Below are 18,654 nucleotides of genomic sequence, written 5' to 3'. Positions count from 1 at the left end.
CTGCAGCTTCTAGCACCACTGAAACCATTATACTAATGTCACTGAGGAGGCTCGATCCAGCACTGGAGCTGAATATCCGGAAGTTTGCCGTCTGTCACGCAGCTGAAATGGGGTTCCTGCCAACCCTGAGACGCATGGCTTTATGTGGAGAGAATATACTTCATAAAAATCAAGTACGTGGTTAGATTTCGAAGTCTAAATATTACACATTTACAGGAAACGTGAGTTGGGTAAGCCTTACCAGTTTAAGCCAAGAGTCACCTAAATAATTGGACGTACGTAATCTCAGTACTCAAGTATAAACTGCCAAGAATATAGTTTTTCTCTGATACACTTTACGTTTGCCATTATTAGTCTTTAATGGACCATTTGGCAGCAACAGTAAGAAGAATCTGCTCCAAAAAAATGAAGCAAACTCATGGAACACTTGTAACTGTGTTTTATGTCCCATTTTTTTAAGGCAGGTTCATAATACTGTTACACTTGAAACTGTATTCTATGAATCAGTCTCATTTTTTTTAGTCTGGTTCATAAGACAGTAACAAAACATGTTACTGTTACCAAACAATCCCTCCATCTGACAACAGCAGTAACAATATGTTATTGATTTACTGTTCCATGAATCCATCCAAAAAATTAGGACAGTTACACATAACACTTTAATATGTGTTTCATAAATATGCCTTAATTTTTTTGGCAGATACTAACAGTAACACTAGTTAAAAATGTTAGGACCATGGTCAAAAATTCTATTTACACGTTGAAACGAACTAATTCAAGACTAGATCGTAAGTGGTGTTGCAAATCATTATTATCTAGAGATGTAGTCATCGATATCTTATCTTGGGTAGTTGGAAACTTACACTCGATCAGTGCTTCACAGAGTTAGGTGCATCATTTATGACATTGAAAGCTCCGCTGCATCTAATTATAAGGACCTTGTCTCTCCTTCAGAATTTGTTGTTCTTTGAAAATTTTAATGCAAAGGGAGAATACTTATTCATGGTGTCATGTTCTGTAAACCAGGATCCTGTTGCTTTTTATATATGATGTCATTGGATCTGTGCAAAACAAGATAACGAATAACGTATCAGACAAATTATAAGGATATTCAAGTACGTATTTCTCATGCATTAGAGTGGTCAATTTATATGACCAGCCAATGAAACAGTGATCAATTGCTTCCTCTTCCCTGCGAAGACATAAAATGCCTAGCTGTCGAGAAACTTTAATAAGGAAAGTGCTGATGGAAGGCCATTCAAGCGAAGGGACAAAACAGCCTTGACCGGTATTACATGTTAACATTCTCTCCTTGAAATAGATAGACAAATCTTAAAGGCAGAAATATCTGGGAAATCTCCATTTTCAAAGCACTCCAAATGTTTTCACACAAAAAGGCCTGCTAATGTCAAACAACGGCACCACAAGTGCCTCCGTCATGCATCTGGTTCTTGTTCTTATAACATCAATATCAAAACCACCACACTTTAATTACATTACTTTGATATTCCAAAAAAGGAAAAAAGCTAAACTCCTAGTCTTGGGAGAAAATTTTGAAGCACTTCCAACACTACTAGTAAAATACGCTTTCCTTATGCTGCCGATTTCGTATGACATAAATGGTTTATGAGGTCCGCTGCTTGAGGATATGCGTGTAGCACCAGACCTTATAGAGTAAACCTCGCAGTCAGAATCAGTAAGAAGATTAAGTGGGTCATCCTGCCAAACATTGCATTTAGACTCAAAAGTGAAGCTTTAGCTGCTTTCCATGGAGGTGCTTAAGTTTTGTCAGCTGCTTCCTTCTTTTCCTAGCTTCTGTTGCAGCAGCAGCATCTGAGAATCGCTTATTGTGATGAAAATCCTTATCTGAAACTCTTACTGATGGACGAGATAGTAAGCATGGGGTCATAGAAGAAACATGAGTTCTTGAATCTGAATCTGCCAAAAGAAAACGCTCATGGATGAGAGTAGAGGGCTGGTCCGTTCCAAGGATCTGCATGAGGGTCAGATCTTTAACGCAAAACCTAGATATCCCACTTCTTCCATCGATCGTTGTGCCACTGGAAGTCTCAGTAAGTTCACCTTTGTTTTCTATCTTAGTAGTATCCACTGTTGAACTGCAAACTGATGGTTCACCATGAAGAGCTTCTGGTCCCACATCTCCTGCCAGCTTCAATGTTAAATCTGTCTCATGTGGGCAACTGTCTGGCCAACCGTTACTGCTGTTTGAGCTAAGGGAAGTGGAAGGTAACGGTTGAGAAAATTTGTTATTAACAGAATTCGTCGATGGACAAGGAAGGACCAACAGTTGGGCCCTCAATCTGCTATATCCTCCAAAAGTCCATCTTTCATTTGGCAGACTGGAAGTGTGTGCTGTCAATGGGTTTAGCTCATTACAAACAACCAGTGGCGTTGCAGGATCTAAAGGCCGCACGAAGACAGGCCATGCAAACTGTGAAAATGTTGTTCCACTGTGAACCACAAGAGGGAACTGAATGGCTGAAGACATTACATGTCCTGCCTTGCAGGTGGCATCTTCCAGTGGAGTTTCGTTAATATCCTGTGATGGACTAATATTTATATCTATCTCCGCCATCTCCCGGTGATAGTATTTGGAAAGAGAAGAGAAAAGATGGAGAGTTGAGTAATGGCGTTAAGTACACTTCACAAAGATTAAATCATGAACTTGATTAGAAAAGGCGGATGCTGCAAAATATATTTCAAGCTGAACACTCAAGCACCATGAGAACAATGCTGGTTTATATGAAGCAAGTTTTGCAGTTACCTGCTCTCTCAGATGCTTGTTAGTATCAAGTAACGAAAGATACTCCTGCATCACAGATTCAATTTCCTGTTCCAATAGCACAAATCAGAAGGGAAAAATTATTTGAATTTTCGGATGAAACATTTTGCTAAAAATTTCTAAAAGTTCTCGACATAGTCTTTCTTGGTCTATGCTCCCAAACCAGTTGCTGGCGAAAGCTAATACATGCACAAACTTCCTGCTGCTGGTTAACAAGACTGTCAGCAGCCTTCCCATTTCATTGGGAAATAGATCAGCATTATTGTCTTCTTCTCATCCATATTTATTGTCTTCATAGAAGTACTCAGCCAGCAAGTGTAGTCAATACGTCTAGCATCGAATAGATCACACTGAAGACTAAGTACAGTTTCGGGCTCAAATGAACTGGACACTGCCGTTCGAAAAAGGGAAAGATGTGGCATTCTTAAACATGGCAGCATCTATACTTCATAATGAATGTACTGATTAATTCTCAGGTTATGAAAAATCCACAGACTATGGAAGATCCATGTAAATCGCCTACATAAAAAAGCAACCCATCTTCAAACCACAGATATGCGTGCAAACTAGAAACTTAACCAGAGTTATACCCTACAAAATTTAGCAACAAAAATCAGGATAGTATATTCTTGGCAAGCAAGTACATCAGGGTAATTTTAAACTTGAAGTAGCCTAAAGCAAAAAAAAAAAAAAAAAAAAAAAAAAAAACTTCAATTTGCTGTCATAAACTATTTTCACAAATTCACTAAAAACATGGTAAACACAGTAAAAATACTATAATTTTAGGGTCTTATATGAAGATTCTACAATTTTATAAATGATAGTTATTTTTTTAGAGGACTTGTATGTCATTTTGTATTCTACATCAAAGCAACATCCTAAATTTATATTGGCAATGTTTTTGACTCTGTCAAATTTCAACAAAGAAAATGCCTATCATATTTCAACTGCTGCAACTAAGCCACAGAAGTTTTCCTTATTTTGTTTTACATTCTCATTGTTTTTGTTAAACATGACAAATATACAATTATGAATAAAACAATGAATTGAACTTCTTGGAAGCATATCAAACATGCAAATGCCTGTAACCTTAAGCCTTGAAACTAATTAGAGGTATTGCTTCTTACTTGCTTTATGCTCTTATTTTCCAACGACAGGTCAGCAGCCTTCTTCATTAATTCCTCGCAGAAAGCCTAGCAGTAACTAAACAAGCATCATGGTTATGCACAAAAATGCAAATAAGTGGAGAAATGATAAATAGTGAATTCTCTTCAGAAAAGCATCAGGTCTTTTTGTTCCAGTCTATGAATGACAAGGCAGATAGAGAGGTTGCAATTTTGAATTTACACAGGTTCTACAAGACCTTGGACTTCAAATGCCTGCAAATTCTACCACATCCAGATACTTCAGTGGAAAATTTCCCCATTTGGGCTTTAAAGAGAAATGATTCATTTAAAATCAAGAAACCAGCATCAAATATATAAAACATACAAACAAAATCAGTAATGTCGCACAAGATGGAGTTGGAATTGAAACATGAAGTGTGCCTCCAACCAAAAGCACTGAACGTAAGCACCTAGGCATCCCTGAATCAACATAAAAAAAATGGGGCTTCCTTTTCACACAAGCATGTGCCAAGCAGAACTGGGTCATTCGCAACCATCACATAGGAAAAACCCACAAGCAGAAAGGAGCATTCGAGGAAACAGAGTGACAGGATTCACAACATTTTAAGAACAACAAGAAGCAGACTTTTTCAATAATTTCAAGCAGACCTTATTTGCATTCATAAAATTCCATTGTTTTCCTTGATTCAATGAAAAAACAGGAAAAAATCACAAGCAGATATTGGAGTTCTGCACTACGTTTAGTGAAGTGCAGACTAGGTCCAATGAAGAACACGTCAATCTTAACAAAAGCAGTTACCTGCCTACGCCGGATAGTCTGCCTTGCTGATTCCCTATTTGCTTGAATCCTCCGCAGCCTCCTTTCCTCCTTCTCAGCCTAGACAAATTTTTTTCGTTGGAAAGATTTTCTCTACATGATCTAGAGAAAACATAGAAGAAGGTATGAAATTGACATTTATGTTTATGGACCTCATTTAAATATTGCTTTGGCTTGCCTCTGGATGCTGGTTTCTGTCCTGTGACCTTCTTACAAAGGTTTTGATGATTTGCGAATTCAACATGCTCTTCAACCTTGACATACTGTTCAATCTTTATGTTTTTCTTTACTATAGGCTTCCAAGGCTTTTGACGCTGAAGATCTTGCTTGTTTGATAAACGATCCTGAACCAAAGACAAGAAGTACAAAGCTAACATCAGCAACGCAGTAAGATCTAAAGGCCTTTTATCAAACCGATGCTACAAATCTCACTCACGTAAGTGCGTCGTCGGCACATACTAACTAGGCGGTGAAAGCTAAGTTCGATCCGACACACAAAATCTCAGATTGAAGATGTATCACTCATAACTGCTCAACAAATGATATCTCCTGAGAAGGAATCAGTGCAAAAATCTCCTGCGCGTCATTTTCTGTCATATATTAGGTCCACCATGCACATAAAGTACACTGGAATCTCTTATCCATCAAACCAAGAAAAGCTCTGCCACCCTGTTTTTTCAGTTACATCATCCCATTTTCAAGATCCCTAATCTTCATAAAAGCGTTCGCTTTTAGTAAAATCATTACTAGGAACTGCACTGAAATTCATCCAACACCGTATCAACTAATCAAAACATCGATCCCCTCTGCGAAAACAAATACATTTCTAAAATAAAACCAGAAAGGCACAGCGAGAGCGAGAGAGAGAGTGAGTGAGTGACAAAGACGAGAACAAATTAAAGAAACGCTTTTATCGAACACAAGGCTGTACGCGATCAAATTGACCGCCAAGTTAACAGAGATGACAATGCACTGGAAAAGGAAACAACCATAATGACAAAATGGAAAAAGAAACCTAGAAGAGTAAGACAGGGAAGAGCAGGACCTGCGCATCCCCTGACGATGCGCGCCTCTCGGAGTCCTCAAACGAGCAACTCCGAGCTTCCGTGCTCCTCGGCCGCTGTTTCCTTGACCGTCTCCCTCGACCGCCCCATTTCCCCTCACCCTCACGCCGCCGGGAATCGGGTACCCTGCGGGCCATCAACGCCAGCTGCGCAAACTCTGTAAGCACGAGCGCAGCATCGAGCTCGATCTTCACCATCGGGTCGCATCCCCAAGCAGACTCGCCGTCCTCAGATGTCATCGCCGCAGGCTCCCCAGCGGAAGGCGAAGCCGGCGTCCGATCGGCTCCCGACCGGGCCTCGTGGAAGGCGGCGCCGTCGTCCGACGACGCAGCAACCCCGATTCCCTCGCCATCTGAGGCCATGGAAGAGGAAACAACCCTCTCGCTCTCGCTCCCTTCCTCTGTGTTTCAGCTAATCATCTCGCGAGGAGGAAGAGAGAATTGGGGAGAGGAAAACAGGCCTCTGACTCACGTCCTCGTCTTTCGCCACGTGTAATTACAAAGTCACAGCTTTTCTCCGCGCTGGACCAATAGCCGGACTCCGCGTCATCCCGTTCTCTCAGAGGGAGGCGGACACGTGGCTCCATGCCACGTCATACAGATGACGTGGAATTCGCGCCGAACTGTGGGGCCCGCATTATGGTCACGATATTTAAGTCTGACACGTGGGTCTTAGGGAAGACGAGAGAAGTTACGAATTTGTCCTCCGCGAATTGACGAGTCGCCGAGTTGCTTTACTTACGTTGACTGGGCTCGGGGATCTTGGCTTGGTCGTCGGACTGTGAAGCTAACGGTAACGGAGTTCTGCTCCGGACCAAGTCAACCCTTGGCGAATCGAGTCTCCTTGGACTCAACGTTTGGCTGCTACTTGACGATGAGGCAGGCAGCTTTCTCGGAGGACATTTTGGTCTTTTCACTCTTCGAGTAGGATTATCTGCCTTTTGGATAATAAGTTTGAACGGTTGCTCCTCATGTGTCCCCCACTAGTTGGTAAAAATAATTGGGTCGGGTTAAGAATGTCACGGGTCGGATCCGTTCAGTTGTGAACACAACATCCAAGTCTAAACCCGACTACGAAATCTGAGATCCGAATTTAAATGTAAGTGGATATCAGATGGAGGATCAGTTATCTGAGTTCGTCTCCTTTCACGAATTGGGAAAAGGAAAAAAAGAATGGTTGGAAGGGTCCTTCAGTTAGCAAAAGTTCTCAGTTCCAACGGAAAAAGGATGAAGAGAATAAGTAGAAAACCATGGAAGACGAAGAAGAAAAATGATGTAAAATGGAAGTAATGATGGAGGTAAATGGCTGCGCATGCCTGAAAAAGTGAGAGCTTCTTCTTTAGGACGCTGCTTCCGGCCAACCCAAGAAGCATGCGCTTCACATTCATGACAGCACAGTTGAATGTTCGATTACCCGCTGACACACTTTTATCATTATGTATAATTCCAATCCAGGCACAATCCCAAGTAGGCATGCAAAGCAGTACTCTAACAAACAGAGCATTTTTCTTTTCTTTTTTCTTTTGGGGCCTGAGGATTACATCTTTGCATTATATGGGTATTGGATGTTTGCTGCAAGTACCTGTAAATGTTGTTTCCATGATGTTGCTCAGTATGTTTTGTTGTTAATTATTTGCTCATACAGTTTCCGTTTAAAGGACTCCTGGGTTATGCTCGCTTCTTGAAATTCTCTCTCAATTTCACCTTGGATCAATGCCTTTAACAATATTGGTGGTGATCATTCTTCTATGGATATCAGAGTAGTACTGAAGTTATGCCTGGAAAGAGTCTTTGATTACCTCGAATCTCTTATTGGAAGTGAGATCAGAATTTGGGATCTCACATCTTAATTTTTTAGATATGCATTGATTTTAACAAGATCCTGTTAGCGAGAAGGTGAAAGGGACCAACCACGGCCGCCAAGTTGGGAAGCAACTTTAATTTAATTCCCAACCACATTTTGTGCAAGCCAATGAAGCAAAAGGAAGTTGCATTGTAACCTGTGATGGAAAGATGTACAAATCCAGATCCATAGAAAAAGGATCTGATTGTATTAACATTTTTAATATAAAAAATAACTTCCTCGTGAAAAGGTTGAGACTTGAGAGATCATGGAGAAAGTGGACGTAAGTTTCACGCCCAACCACTCTAAATTTGTCGCTTGTTTCTTTGTGTCTTATCTAGCATGGTATCAAAGCTTTCCCCTGATCTTGTGCTTTGATGTTTTTTTTTTTTTTTTCTCTTGGGCTTCTTTTGCTCATCCGTCGTCTGCCCAAGTGCATTCAATGTGATCTACGCATGTTCTGCTGCAGTGGTGGTCTGGGTTGCCGCAGATCATAAGCTCTTAAGTTGCTGCATATAAGTGGCTGTCATTGTTTCTCATTGGCTGCACCATGTCTTTCGCGCTTTTGCTGCCTGGTCTTCTCAGTATCCCGGTGCAGACAGAGTTCATCATTCGTTGCTTCTCTCTGCTTGCTGCAGTCTCTTGCTCCACATTGTGATCTGGTTTCTATTTAGTCGAGTTCTCATGGCCACTTCAGGTATGCCTAATTCCTCTATTTGTGCTCCGAATATGCAATGCATTCGCCAGCCTGGTACGAAGTAAGATCGATCGCACAAATTATTTACTGTGGAGATCTCTCATTGAGTCGGTTATCATTTCGCAGTATCTGTTTAAGGTTGTTGATGGATCTTCTTCCCCTAATAAAACTTTTGCTTGACATCGCAAGGATATTATCACCAGTCTTGCCTACTTGACATGGAAGAGGGCCAATCAACTAGCCCTTAGTTGGAATAAGACCCTGGTTTCTGAAGCTATGCTGAGTAGAATCATTAGAATATCTTGTACATGAGACGCATGGTTGGCTCCCACCAACAGCCTTCTGTCTCATCGTCTAGTATGAGATACTTAGGCAAAGAAGGACCTTTAAACAAATAAAAAAAGGAATCCAAACCAATGCTAGAATAATAATATCTCACCAAAATGTAGTTTCGTGTGCCGTCAATGAAACTATTAGTGATAAAGACCTCGTGCTGCATATATTCAATGGGCTCCTCACATCACAAGAAAGCTTTGTTACTAGAATTACGACTTTTAAAGAGCTTCCATCCTTTTTCTGAAATCTATGACTTGTTAATAAATCAAGAGAAGCGAATAGAAATGTTGAACCCCTCATTTTTACTCAAGCTAATAGAACTCAATGGAACCAAAACAAAGGGAAAAAAAACAAATTTGGAGGCCACAGTGCTGGTCGCCCACAAATTCATAGGAATCATATGGCTAAACAGTGCTTTGACTAGGATATTCTGAAAGTCTTTCCTGCTTGGGCTGTAAATGCTAGTCGCGATGTTCGTATCCTAATACTGGCATTACCCACCACATGACACCTGACCCATGATCCAACCTTCACAATCGTTCTGATCAAAAGGCTAACGACGAAGTCATTTTGGCCAATAGTGTTGTTGTACTCCTCACCAGTTCTGGTATGTCTGAAAAGAGGAAAGGGACCAATCTGGATGGATTTGGGCCGACTTCTACAGAAAAATTCGGCATATTGGGAACGATGTCACTGTAGCAGTTTGAGACTAGTAAATTTAATGCGAATGATTTTCACCCCAGAAACATTCTGTAATCATATTTACAAAGTAATAAAGAAAAATAATGGTGGAAAGCATGAAAGTTGCCGTGGCTAGAACCATGGGGCAGGAGCAAGTGGATTCAAAATCATATTGTATTAATTCAGGAAAATAAAGTAGTTTTGGATAGAATGATAGTAAAGGAGCACTTTGCTTTCTTGCCAAGTAGGTAGATCCAAGATCAGATATTTTACTAGTTCACAAATAGTCGGTGGTTTGGACTTTCTGAGAATTGGATAGTTTGGACTTTCTGAGCAATTAGGTGATTATAAGATTCCTTGGCATTTTCTGAGAATTGCCTTCTCTACTTGGGTTTTGGGGGAAATTGGGTTGATAAACTAATCAAACGCATCCATGTTTGCTTCCTCTCTTGCTATGATCATAAATGGATGTGAAGGATAGTATTTTGATGTGAAATTAAAGGGGATTGAAACAAGGCGGACCTTTGTCTCCATTGTTGTTAAATGTGGTTCTTTTTAGAAAATTGAAGGAGGATGTTCTGCAAAATAGAATTAAAATGCCCAGATCATGGCTTTAATGTTTTTTCACTTTGGTGTTTCCTTTTTTGTGACACTATTCTAATTTCTGATGCAATTAGACAGTCAAATGTTAGCATAAAGGATGCTTTGGATGAATTTCGATTGTCTTCTGGTCTGGTGATTAACTCGACAAAATTCACAGTTAAAGTGCTGGGAAGAAGATTTCAAGAGATCACTTCCTTGTTAAGATAGAGCCAAGGTAGCCTTCCGATGGATCATCAAGGAGTGCCTTGTTCAGAGGTAAATTTTACAACTCCTATGGTGAGGGGCTGTTCTTGAAAAGTGAATAAATATCTTGCAATGTGGAAAAGAAAATTGTTATCATTTGCTGGCAAGATGTATCTTATCAAATATGTTACATACTAGATTTTGGGGCATTGGATGATTATTTTCAAAATCGCAATGTCGAGTTCCATTAATTATTGTCCCATCAATAAGCTGTTTAATGGTTTCCTATGTGGTGATCCGGAGTATGACAAAAGACTGCACGGTATGAAATGATAGGGTATATGTGCTCCTAAGAAGAAGGTGTGGGCCTGAACCAGATTGCTGATAACCAAGTAAGCATGGTTTAATTAGCTTTACGAGTCACTACTATTATATCACCTTGAGATGATTCTATAGGAAGAAATGTTTGGAGAGTTGCAGCATGTGGACTTATAGAAAGAAATCCAACATGTTGTGGGCCTACAAAAGAGTTTCCCAGGAATTACAAGAGGTAATCCACCTGATCTATTGGAAGCTAGGTGATGAAAAGAATGCTAAAATCTGGACTGATAATTGGGGATGGGGTTCTTTTCTACGTGATCTAGCCTAGCGACTTTGGAATTTTGTGGGGAAGATTGAATCGAAGTGTTTATGAGATGATTAATAGAGGTGGCTGTGAGGAACGTGAGAGAGTTCTGTGGTTCGGTTGGGCTCTCCATACTATCGCTTTGGCTTAGGGAAGAGATAAACCGATGTGGATGGAGCATGACGTGGCTTCTTTTAAAAAGGAAAGACGTGTATTTGGAGATTAGGAACCCTGTGATTCCGGAAACGTTAATTATGTGGAAGAATGAGGCAATTCCCGCAGCTAAATGGTGCTTGAAGACAGGCTTTTGAATCTTGACAGATTCTGACATTTTGGCTAAGGAGAGATTAATCATATTATGCTTGATTGCATGGTGGCAAGGTCCTTGTGGAGGTTTATGAAAGGCAAATTTAGCCTCTAGCTCGATTGCAGAATGCTATCTTCATCTTCTGTGGGAGGCTTTGAAGGAATGGTGGAGAAGGAAATTTAAGCAGAAGTGGGCCAACAGATGCTCAAGTCTATGCTTTCCAATGGAAGTGTGGTACATTTGGACGCACAAGCATGATATGATGCATGACAACAACACCAACAGTAGTGCCGATAAGCTAAAAATTAAATGTTGACCGCGAAATGGATAAGAAGAATAAAGAAGGAACTAATGTGTGGCTAGAAACTGATATAAGGCTGACCCATGGCCATATCTCTGCATGTAAGGCCTCATTATTCAATTCATATGCAAGTATATAATAAGAGGAAATCAAAGGGCGGTGTATTTACTTAAGGTGGCGGGACAGAAAAGGATGTTCGCTGGGGTTGGTTTCTTGACAAAGAGTCAAAGACAGGAAGCAGTTGAGTTGATGATAGGAATGTTTCAGAGCCGGCCAGAGGTTTTGGGCCCCGCGCAGATCATTGCAGGCCCAGACAACTAGAGGCAGGAATAGAGACTCACCCTTAATTCTTTCACTGGTTACAGGAAGGTTTTGGGAAGATTTCGATAGAAGGGACCTTCGATGGGTAGACTTTGCCCTGCTTAGGAAGTTGTTGCTCTGTTGAAACAACATAGTAATCCTCTTAGCACCGCCGTTGAGTAGGGAATCCCCTTGCCATGGCTGTCTGGCTTGTAGCTTGTTTTTATTGTTCCATTGAAGCTTGTATTCTTTCTTTGGTCAATAAAGGTGGGAGACCAATCTCCATCGGAAAATTATGACTTTTAGATGTAAAGCAGTAGAATTATATCTCATGTCTCCCCATCTAATCTCCCAACCATAAATTTCAAATGTGGTTTTTTATTAAATTAATAAAAATATGCTACAGCAGATTCGTGAATATAAGATCAAAGCTAATCAAATCCCCGTAGATGTCTAGAACTCCTGCGGCTCACTCTCAAGTGAAATTAAAGAACTTTAGGTGCCATTGTCCCTCGGTTCTTGAGAAAAAGTTGCAAATTGTGAGGTCCAGAATGAAAGAGTTGGTAGAATATTTGGTAGCGCATATAATATGAAGGTTCCTTGATCAAATTACAAGACTCGTCCTTTATGGCATTTAATTAGAACCTAGGGAAAACATATAGTAGGAATTGCCAAAACCGTGGTTACAGATACCCTTGTCATCTCACTACTCCTGCAGCAAAGGATAGATATCCATGATCCTTGGAGCTATTGATCTTGGTTGTTTGACCTTTTAGATCTCGTTTTGTGAGTATATACGTATATGTGTGTTTGTGGGCGCATGTCAAACAAGTGGAAGCTTGTGACTAGTCTTTTACAACATGACATGCATTCAACCATAAGACATATACTGCATCACTTCATATTTCACTAGTAAATAACCACCACAAGTGATGAACAGCTTTAATGGTAGACGGAAGCTGTGAAAGGTGTCAAGTTGAACATAATGAATCAATTTTCAACCCTGCCATTGTCTCGCAAAAGTTTTTCAAGCAGTTCTAATTACATTTTAGTAGTAAGTCAAGCATCACTCGCAATGAAGACCAGTGGCGGTAAGTGGGGAATTTGACGGGTATCAAGTTAACTAAAAACTTTAACTCTCAACACTATCATTCTGTACCTGCAACTGCTGTCGCACGGTGTTGTGTTAGTACATGTATTTGAAATAATAAACTAACAAACTTAGTGTGGTGATTTGTTTTGTTTCCAGTAATCTCTCTTCATATATTAACCTACGCTTGGAAGTGCGTTGGCTCCTCCTTCCCTGCCCCACCTAAAAATGTGGTTTCTGTGAGAATCCTGCATCAAAGTGTCGCCATTAAAGGAAATTGATGCTCTGCGTGAAAATTCCCTGTTGATGGTTTATGCTCTGAGAATCCATCACCAGTGTCGACATTTTACAGCCATAATGGCACGTGGCAAAAGGCCTGACCGATGTATATACGTCCTTGTAGCTGAACTCGTCTACAGTCATCGTTTTACATGCTCTTCCTTCTCTCTAACTCAAGTTGTGGCTATCCTTTGGGCAGTTGCCCAAGCTTGGCTATTGCCATTCGAAACCCGCAAGCAAACAAACGCTGGCATACAAGCATGATTGTTAGTTGCTGAAATCATTTTCAAATAACGTAGTACACAAACAAGAACATATTATTAACTGTAGTTGCTGAAAGCATTTTCAAATAACATAGTGTACAAACAAGAACATCTTATTATCTGTCTTAAATAACTGTTGCATTTCCCATGAGCAAGGGTACAGAAGGAATGGAAACTAGTAAAAGAAAAATCAGCATATGGCAACAGAAGAAGGAGAAGAAGAAGTAGAGAGACATGAAAACAAGAGGAATATCTTAAGATCTCATCATGATAAAAAGGAAAAAAAAGATGATGGGACGCTTATCGTCATGTGGTAACAGAGCATGCTAGATGCCAATAATTGTACTTCCCCTTGCAGTACATGCTCTGATATTTGTCCCATGTACTACCAATCGAACCCCAAGTTGGCAGAACCACCACAACTGTCCCAAAACACAAGGGCTACCTTAGGATTCTGTGGACCATTTTGCACTATCTGCAGAAGAAAAGAGAAAAGGTAAGAAAAAAGAAAAGTGCATGGTCATTGTTAAGAGATGAAACAAGGAGAATCCATAATGCCATTATGATTGATTAATTTTCTCAGGTTGATGACTTCATGTACAGGAATTGGGTAGTGTCCGACTCATATCGATGAACAGATGTGGATCCAATTGCATTTAATTATAACAAGATGTGGCCATTGCTCAAAATTGCCATGGTAAACTACCAAGAAAGGCTAGATTTTGATCGGCCTTGTTAATTAAAAATGTGAACTCATCATGCCGTTCGTAGTTCCCTTGGTTTTTCTTCACTTATGTTCTTGATTTTTTGCAGGAAAATGGTTCGATGCCATATTCTTTTTACTATTATCCAGAGTCATTTTTCTTTCTAGAATCCAAAGAGTTGTTGACGATGTCTGGAAGATTTTCTAAACCACCACCATCATGAATGAAACAGTTATCCAGCTGAATGAGATCAAACTCATGACTTACGTTTCATTTTTTCCTCCTTCTAGATTGATGTGGTTGTTCTCTTTTTTACCTCACTTCCAGGTTACATATGATTGTTATCTACTTTTTTTTATGTCTTTTTACTTGTACAGTTGTACTATGTCAACTCAACATGGAAATGTCAATAAACCATCTAATCATAAAGACAATTTACCTTTTCTTTTTCTTTCTTCAGAATTAAACGTCTTAAACGCAATGTACTGTTCCTTTCTTTCCCTCTTCTAAAAGCAGGACAAGTGCTTCTCCTGCCTAGGATATTTAAATTGTTGTTTCTAGAAATGTTGCCCGCACCAGGACACGGAAAACATGATTTTGAAAACGGCATGATTCATGTTTGCATGCAGACTGCACTTAATTACAAGCAAATTGAGTCTGGACCGCTCGATATAATTAAAGAAGTTTCCATAGATGATTGGGTTGCTTCACGGGTATATCTTCCATAAGAGCCAGGGAACCGTTTTTGAACTCAAAAGAACCGGGCTGATATGGGTAAATCCTCGTGTCTGGTTCTCATGAAGATGCACAGGGCACAGATACTTGTGATGGTTAAGGAAGAAAGGCAGCATCCCGTTGTTATACGTGCTAATTAATTTATTAAACAAAACCTTTTTATTTGAGACTGGCAATCTTTTATTTGATATAAGTAGCTAGTTGCAGTGAGATCTTATAACAGAAAATGGATTAGTGGGAGTTCATGACTTGAACTATTGATATAAAGCCACTTTGGAGGACATTAAAAATCAGCTTAGAAGCTTAATTTTAGCATCAGAACAATTTTTAAAACTAGTTTTGAAGCTACAAATTGGTCTCCAACCTGCAGGTTGTAAACTCGTTTTGATGCTAAAACCACATATGATTAGTCTATGGCAGCTGAAACTAATAAATTAATGTGCCACAATTCCGGCAACCGCCGGTATCTATTCCGCCGCTGCAGCAGCGCCGGCAAAGGAGCAAATGCTGGTTTTGGTAGGAAATTTGGGGAGGATTCATCTGAATCTGGGACCAAGTTAAAGCAGTTGATTTGGAACAGGCCACAGCCTAGGAATGGGGCCAATGCTTCTCGAGTTTCTTCGGAGGTACAAAACAAGGTAATTTAAAAAAAAAAAATGTTGGGTGATTTAAAAACCGAGTCGACTTCCAATCGGATTCGAAATGTCCTCCGAGACGTTGACAGTCATTTTCCGTTTCTTTATTGTGACAGATGACGCGTCATTTGGAAAATTAAACACGCCCCTAAGGCCGGCCCGTCCCTCAACGGCCTCTATATAATGATGAAACGTCCTCCCGCCTGACATACATAGAGGAAAGGCCTTCGGTTTCTTGCAGCCTTCGTCTTTCCCTCGCCATGGCTCAGGTAGGTTCTCCAATTCCCATCTAATTTAGTTTGCCGTGAAGAGCTATCTTCCCTTGGCCATCTCTTTGCTTCCAATTCTGATTATTTGCAGAGTCCCGTCGCTGGTACAATTATTTGGCTCCTCATTTTCCCCATCTCTTCGTTGTTTCCTTCTTCTTGTTGGTGTGTTTGAGGAATGTTGTTTGGCTTCTGTTCTTGCAGTTCCATTGGTGTAGTTGGCAGATCGTCTGATGTGTAGCTAGCAATATTTTCCTTGTTTCTCTGTTGGTGATTTTTAAGAGTTACAATCCGTTTCCTCGGTTCTGTTCGATTCTTTTACATTGACCAGAGCCTTTCTTGATCGCTCTCTCTCTCTCTCGCTATAGATATATATATATATATATATATATATATATATATATATATATATATATATATATATAATCCGTTTCATCGGTTCTAGACCTTCTGGTCGACTCTTTTACATTGATCAGGCCTTTCTTTTGATCTTTTCCATCGTTAGGTTCGCGTGCACACACTTTCTATCTGTAACCTGGTCGTCAGTTCAATTGTTGGATTTTGAGGAATGTTGAGCTTGGGATTAGGGGTGCCATTATGGAGGTTAAGTTGTCGTTTCCTCTTTTGTCCCTCTCTCTCTCTCTCTCTCTCTCTCTCTCTATATATATATATATATATATATATATATATATATATATATATGGGACTGGGTGGACCAGATATGATATTCAGGTCCTATAATTGACAAAGTAACTGCAATCAAAGAATTGATGACATGAATGTATTTAAAGTTTGGATTAATATAGAATCGTGCAGGTGAACTTGATTTTTTCCATTTTTTTCCTTTCTCCTAGTAGTAGCAATTGTAAGTTACCTATCTGCCTGGGTTAGATCATGCCAACTTGATGAAATGCAAGCAGTGCTCACATGGCTTTCATATAGGATTTTATAGTCAATTGAAATTATGAATGCTTCAATACGTTGAGCCCCTTTGTTCTATTCTGACCTCGTGTAGAACTTATATTTTTTCCATTCCCTTTAATATTCTATTCTAACGTAATGGTTGATGAAGGTCGAATGTATTATGTATTTATATTTTTATTCATGTGGTTTTCTTGTGCAATATCTGGAAGTTCTGGTTATCTTTGGTGAGCTGAGACGTGAATCCTCCTCTTCAAGTGTGCCAGCCCGTGTCATAATTGAGCCGAGTCATGGACATGGTCTAGTCACAAACTATTGTGACATCTGCATCTCTTACTTAAGTATGTTTTTATGTTCCTAGAAATTGTATTGTTCGTTTATCAAGATAAACAAATTTTAGAGTTTCCATTAAGTGGGATTGGAACTCAAGGCACCTTGGTGAAGCCTGTACGACCCTCCTAATCTAGACACATCCGAGTAATTCAATTATAATATGTGAGTAAATAAAAAGACTAAAAGAATGTTTCTATCATGAGGAGATTACTGCTTTTTTCAGAAAGCCTATGTTGATGCATGCTAGGTTAAGCTGTTGAGGAAACCATTTTTAAATTATACTGAATGGAATAATATTTTTGTTTTTAACTTTTAACCATATTTTTGTTTAACTTTTAACCAATAGTTGGATACTTTCTGTAACTACAATGATAAATTTGATTTTCAGGCAGAATTTCAATTATCTATGTTTCTGGAACCAGTATTTGACATCATTGTGTGGTCTGTTATGCAATGCAGACTGTTGTTCTCAAGGTTGGCATGAGTTGTGAAGGCTGTGTTGGAGCTGTAAAGAGGGTACTGAACAAAATGGAAGGTGAGCACATAGTCTTCCATCAATTTCAAAGCAGAACGAAAATGAATAACCTTGAACACATGAATTCGCCCAAGGCTAAATGCTCCAAAGCTGTTGGGATTCTTTGAAGAATTGTTATTCTGGTTGATGGAAACACTAGAATATATTGTATATCTTTTGATAAATCATTTCTGGCTTATAATAATTTAGAACCATCAATTTCCGGCATTTCTTACTTACTCAATATTAGTTTGAATCTATATTAGCTACATGACTGAAGCTGCTGAGCAGTGAAACTAAAGCCTTTTCCCAACCTTCTTGCAAAGTGCATAAACGTGTCTTTTGAAAACTACAAACTTTGATGCTCCTAGTGGTTGGTGTACAGGGATGAGCTATGGCTATTTGACGGGCACTCCTGGTTCATTCTCATTGGGCATTAACTCTTATTTTAAGTTAAAGCTGGATGTATCTTTTTGGGGATGTTTGATTCACTGGACCATCATGTCAACTTGATCACAGAACCATCTTCAGTTTTTGTGAATTGTGTGATCTTAAACCTTCTTCCTGTAAAAAATTGGTAACGGCCTAGCTTGACAAGATGAGGAGCTCTCACCATGCATTGTGTACATGCTCATCAGGAACATAAGTGAATTCCTTACCGCATGTTGTTGAATTATGCTGTCTCAGGTGTTGAATCGTATGATGTAGATCTGAAGGAACAGAAAGTAACAGTGAAAGGCAACGTGCAACCAGACGCTGTGCTGCAGACTGTCTCAAAAACTGGGAAGAAAACATCATTCTGGGAGGAGGGCGAGAAGGCCCATGCATGAAGCTCATGTTCAATTCAGTAGTAGAAGTGTTAGGCTATGCCTTTGTCTCTTGTATTTGGCTTGTGATGAACAGTCCTGTGTGATCACTATGTTGGGTCTTCCTAAATGTCATGTATCCAGGATTTAGATAAGAAAAATAATTTCTACGGTGTGGTTTATATTGAAGCAACAATTTGCGACTTAAAAAACGTAAGCTTTGATGAGCTTCAGGCCTGACTTAGCTTCCCCAACAAGTGGTTGTTTCTTTTAACCATTTACATGTGAACTTGAACTTGGGAACTAGAAATAAGTGTTTCCAAGTTCATGCTCAAGTTAATGGTGGACTGTAGCTTGCTTGTCCTGCCTTTTGAGTTCATGCCCTCTTCCATCACAATTCTCTTCCTTCTTAACAGTGTGGC

General features: G+C 39.7%; 2 protein-coding genes across 3 annotated transcripts; one reads left to right on the top strand and one right to left on the bottom strand.

Annotated features, from left to right (window-relative positions):
- Nucleotides 1-1,382: 1,382 nt before the first annotated feature.
- Nucleotides 1,383-6,251, bottom strand: LOC116264467 (uncharacterized). Its single transcript, XM_031644714.2, has 6 exons — nucleotides 5,793-6,251; nucleotides 4,900-5,091; nucleotides 4,730-4,807; nucleotides 3,931-3,996; nucleotides 2,786-2,851; nucleotides 1,383-2,596 (listed from the first exon to the last, which is right to left on the bottom strand). Exons 1-6 carry the CDS (start codon nucleotides 6,171-6,173, stop codon nucleotides 1,742-1,744), a joined length of 1,638 nt encoding a protein of 545 aa, XP_031500574.1. The 5' UTR covers nucleotides 6,174-6,251; the 3' UTR covers nucleotides 1,383-1,741.
- Nucleotides 6,252-15,508: 9,257 nt separating this feature from the next.
- LOC116263859 (copper transport protein ATX1-like) lies at nucleotides 15,509-18,414 on the top strand. Of its 2 annotated transcripts, none has more exons than XM_031643659.2 (3): nucleotides 15,509-15,661; nucleotides 17,372-17,447; nucleotides 18,114-18,414. In XM_031643659.2, the coding sequence occupies exons 1-3, from the start codon at nucleotides 15,653-15,655 to the stop codon at nucleotides 18,254-18,256; spliced, it is 228 nt and encodes a 75-aa protein (XP_031499519.1). In that variant the 5' UTR covers nucleotides 15,509-15,652; the 3' UTR covers nucleotides 18,257-18,414. The 2 variants fall into 2 exon arrangements, with proteins under 2 accessions (XP_031499519.1, XP_031499520.1); XM_031643660.2 differs by lacking the exon at nucleotides 15,509-15,661 and adding an exon at nucleotides 16,809-16,920.
- Nucleotides 18,415-18,654: the final 240 nt, after the last annotated feature.

Source organism: Nymphaea colorata, chromosome 11, assembly GCF_008831285.2.
Source record: "Nymphaea colorata isolate Beijing-Zhang1983 chromosome 11, ASM883128v2, whole genome shotgun sequence".
Lineage (NCBI taxonomy): Eukaryota > Viridiplantae > Streptophyta > Magnoliopsida > Nymphaeales > Nymphaeaceae > Nymphaea > Nymphaea colorata.
This window is presented reverse-complemented; position numbering and strand designations above follow the sequence as displayed.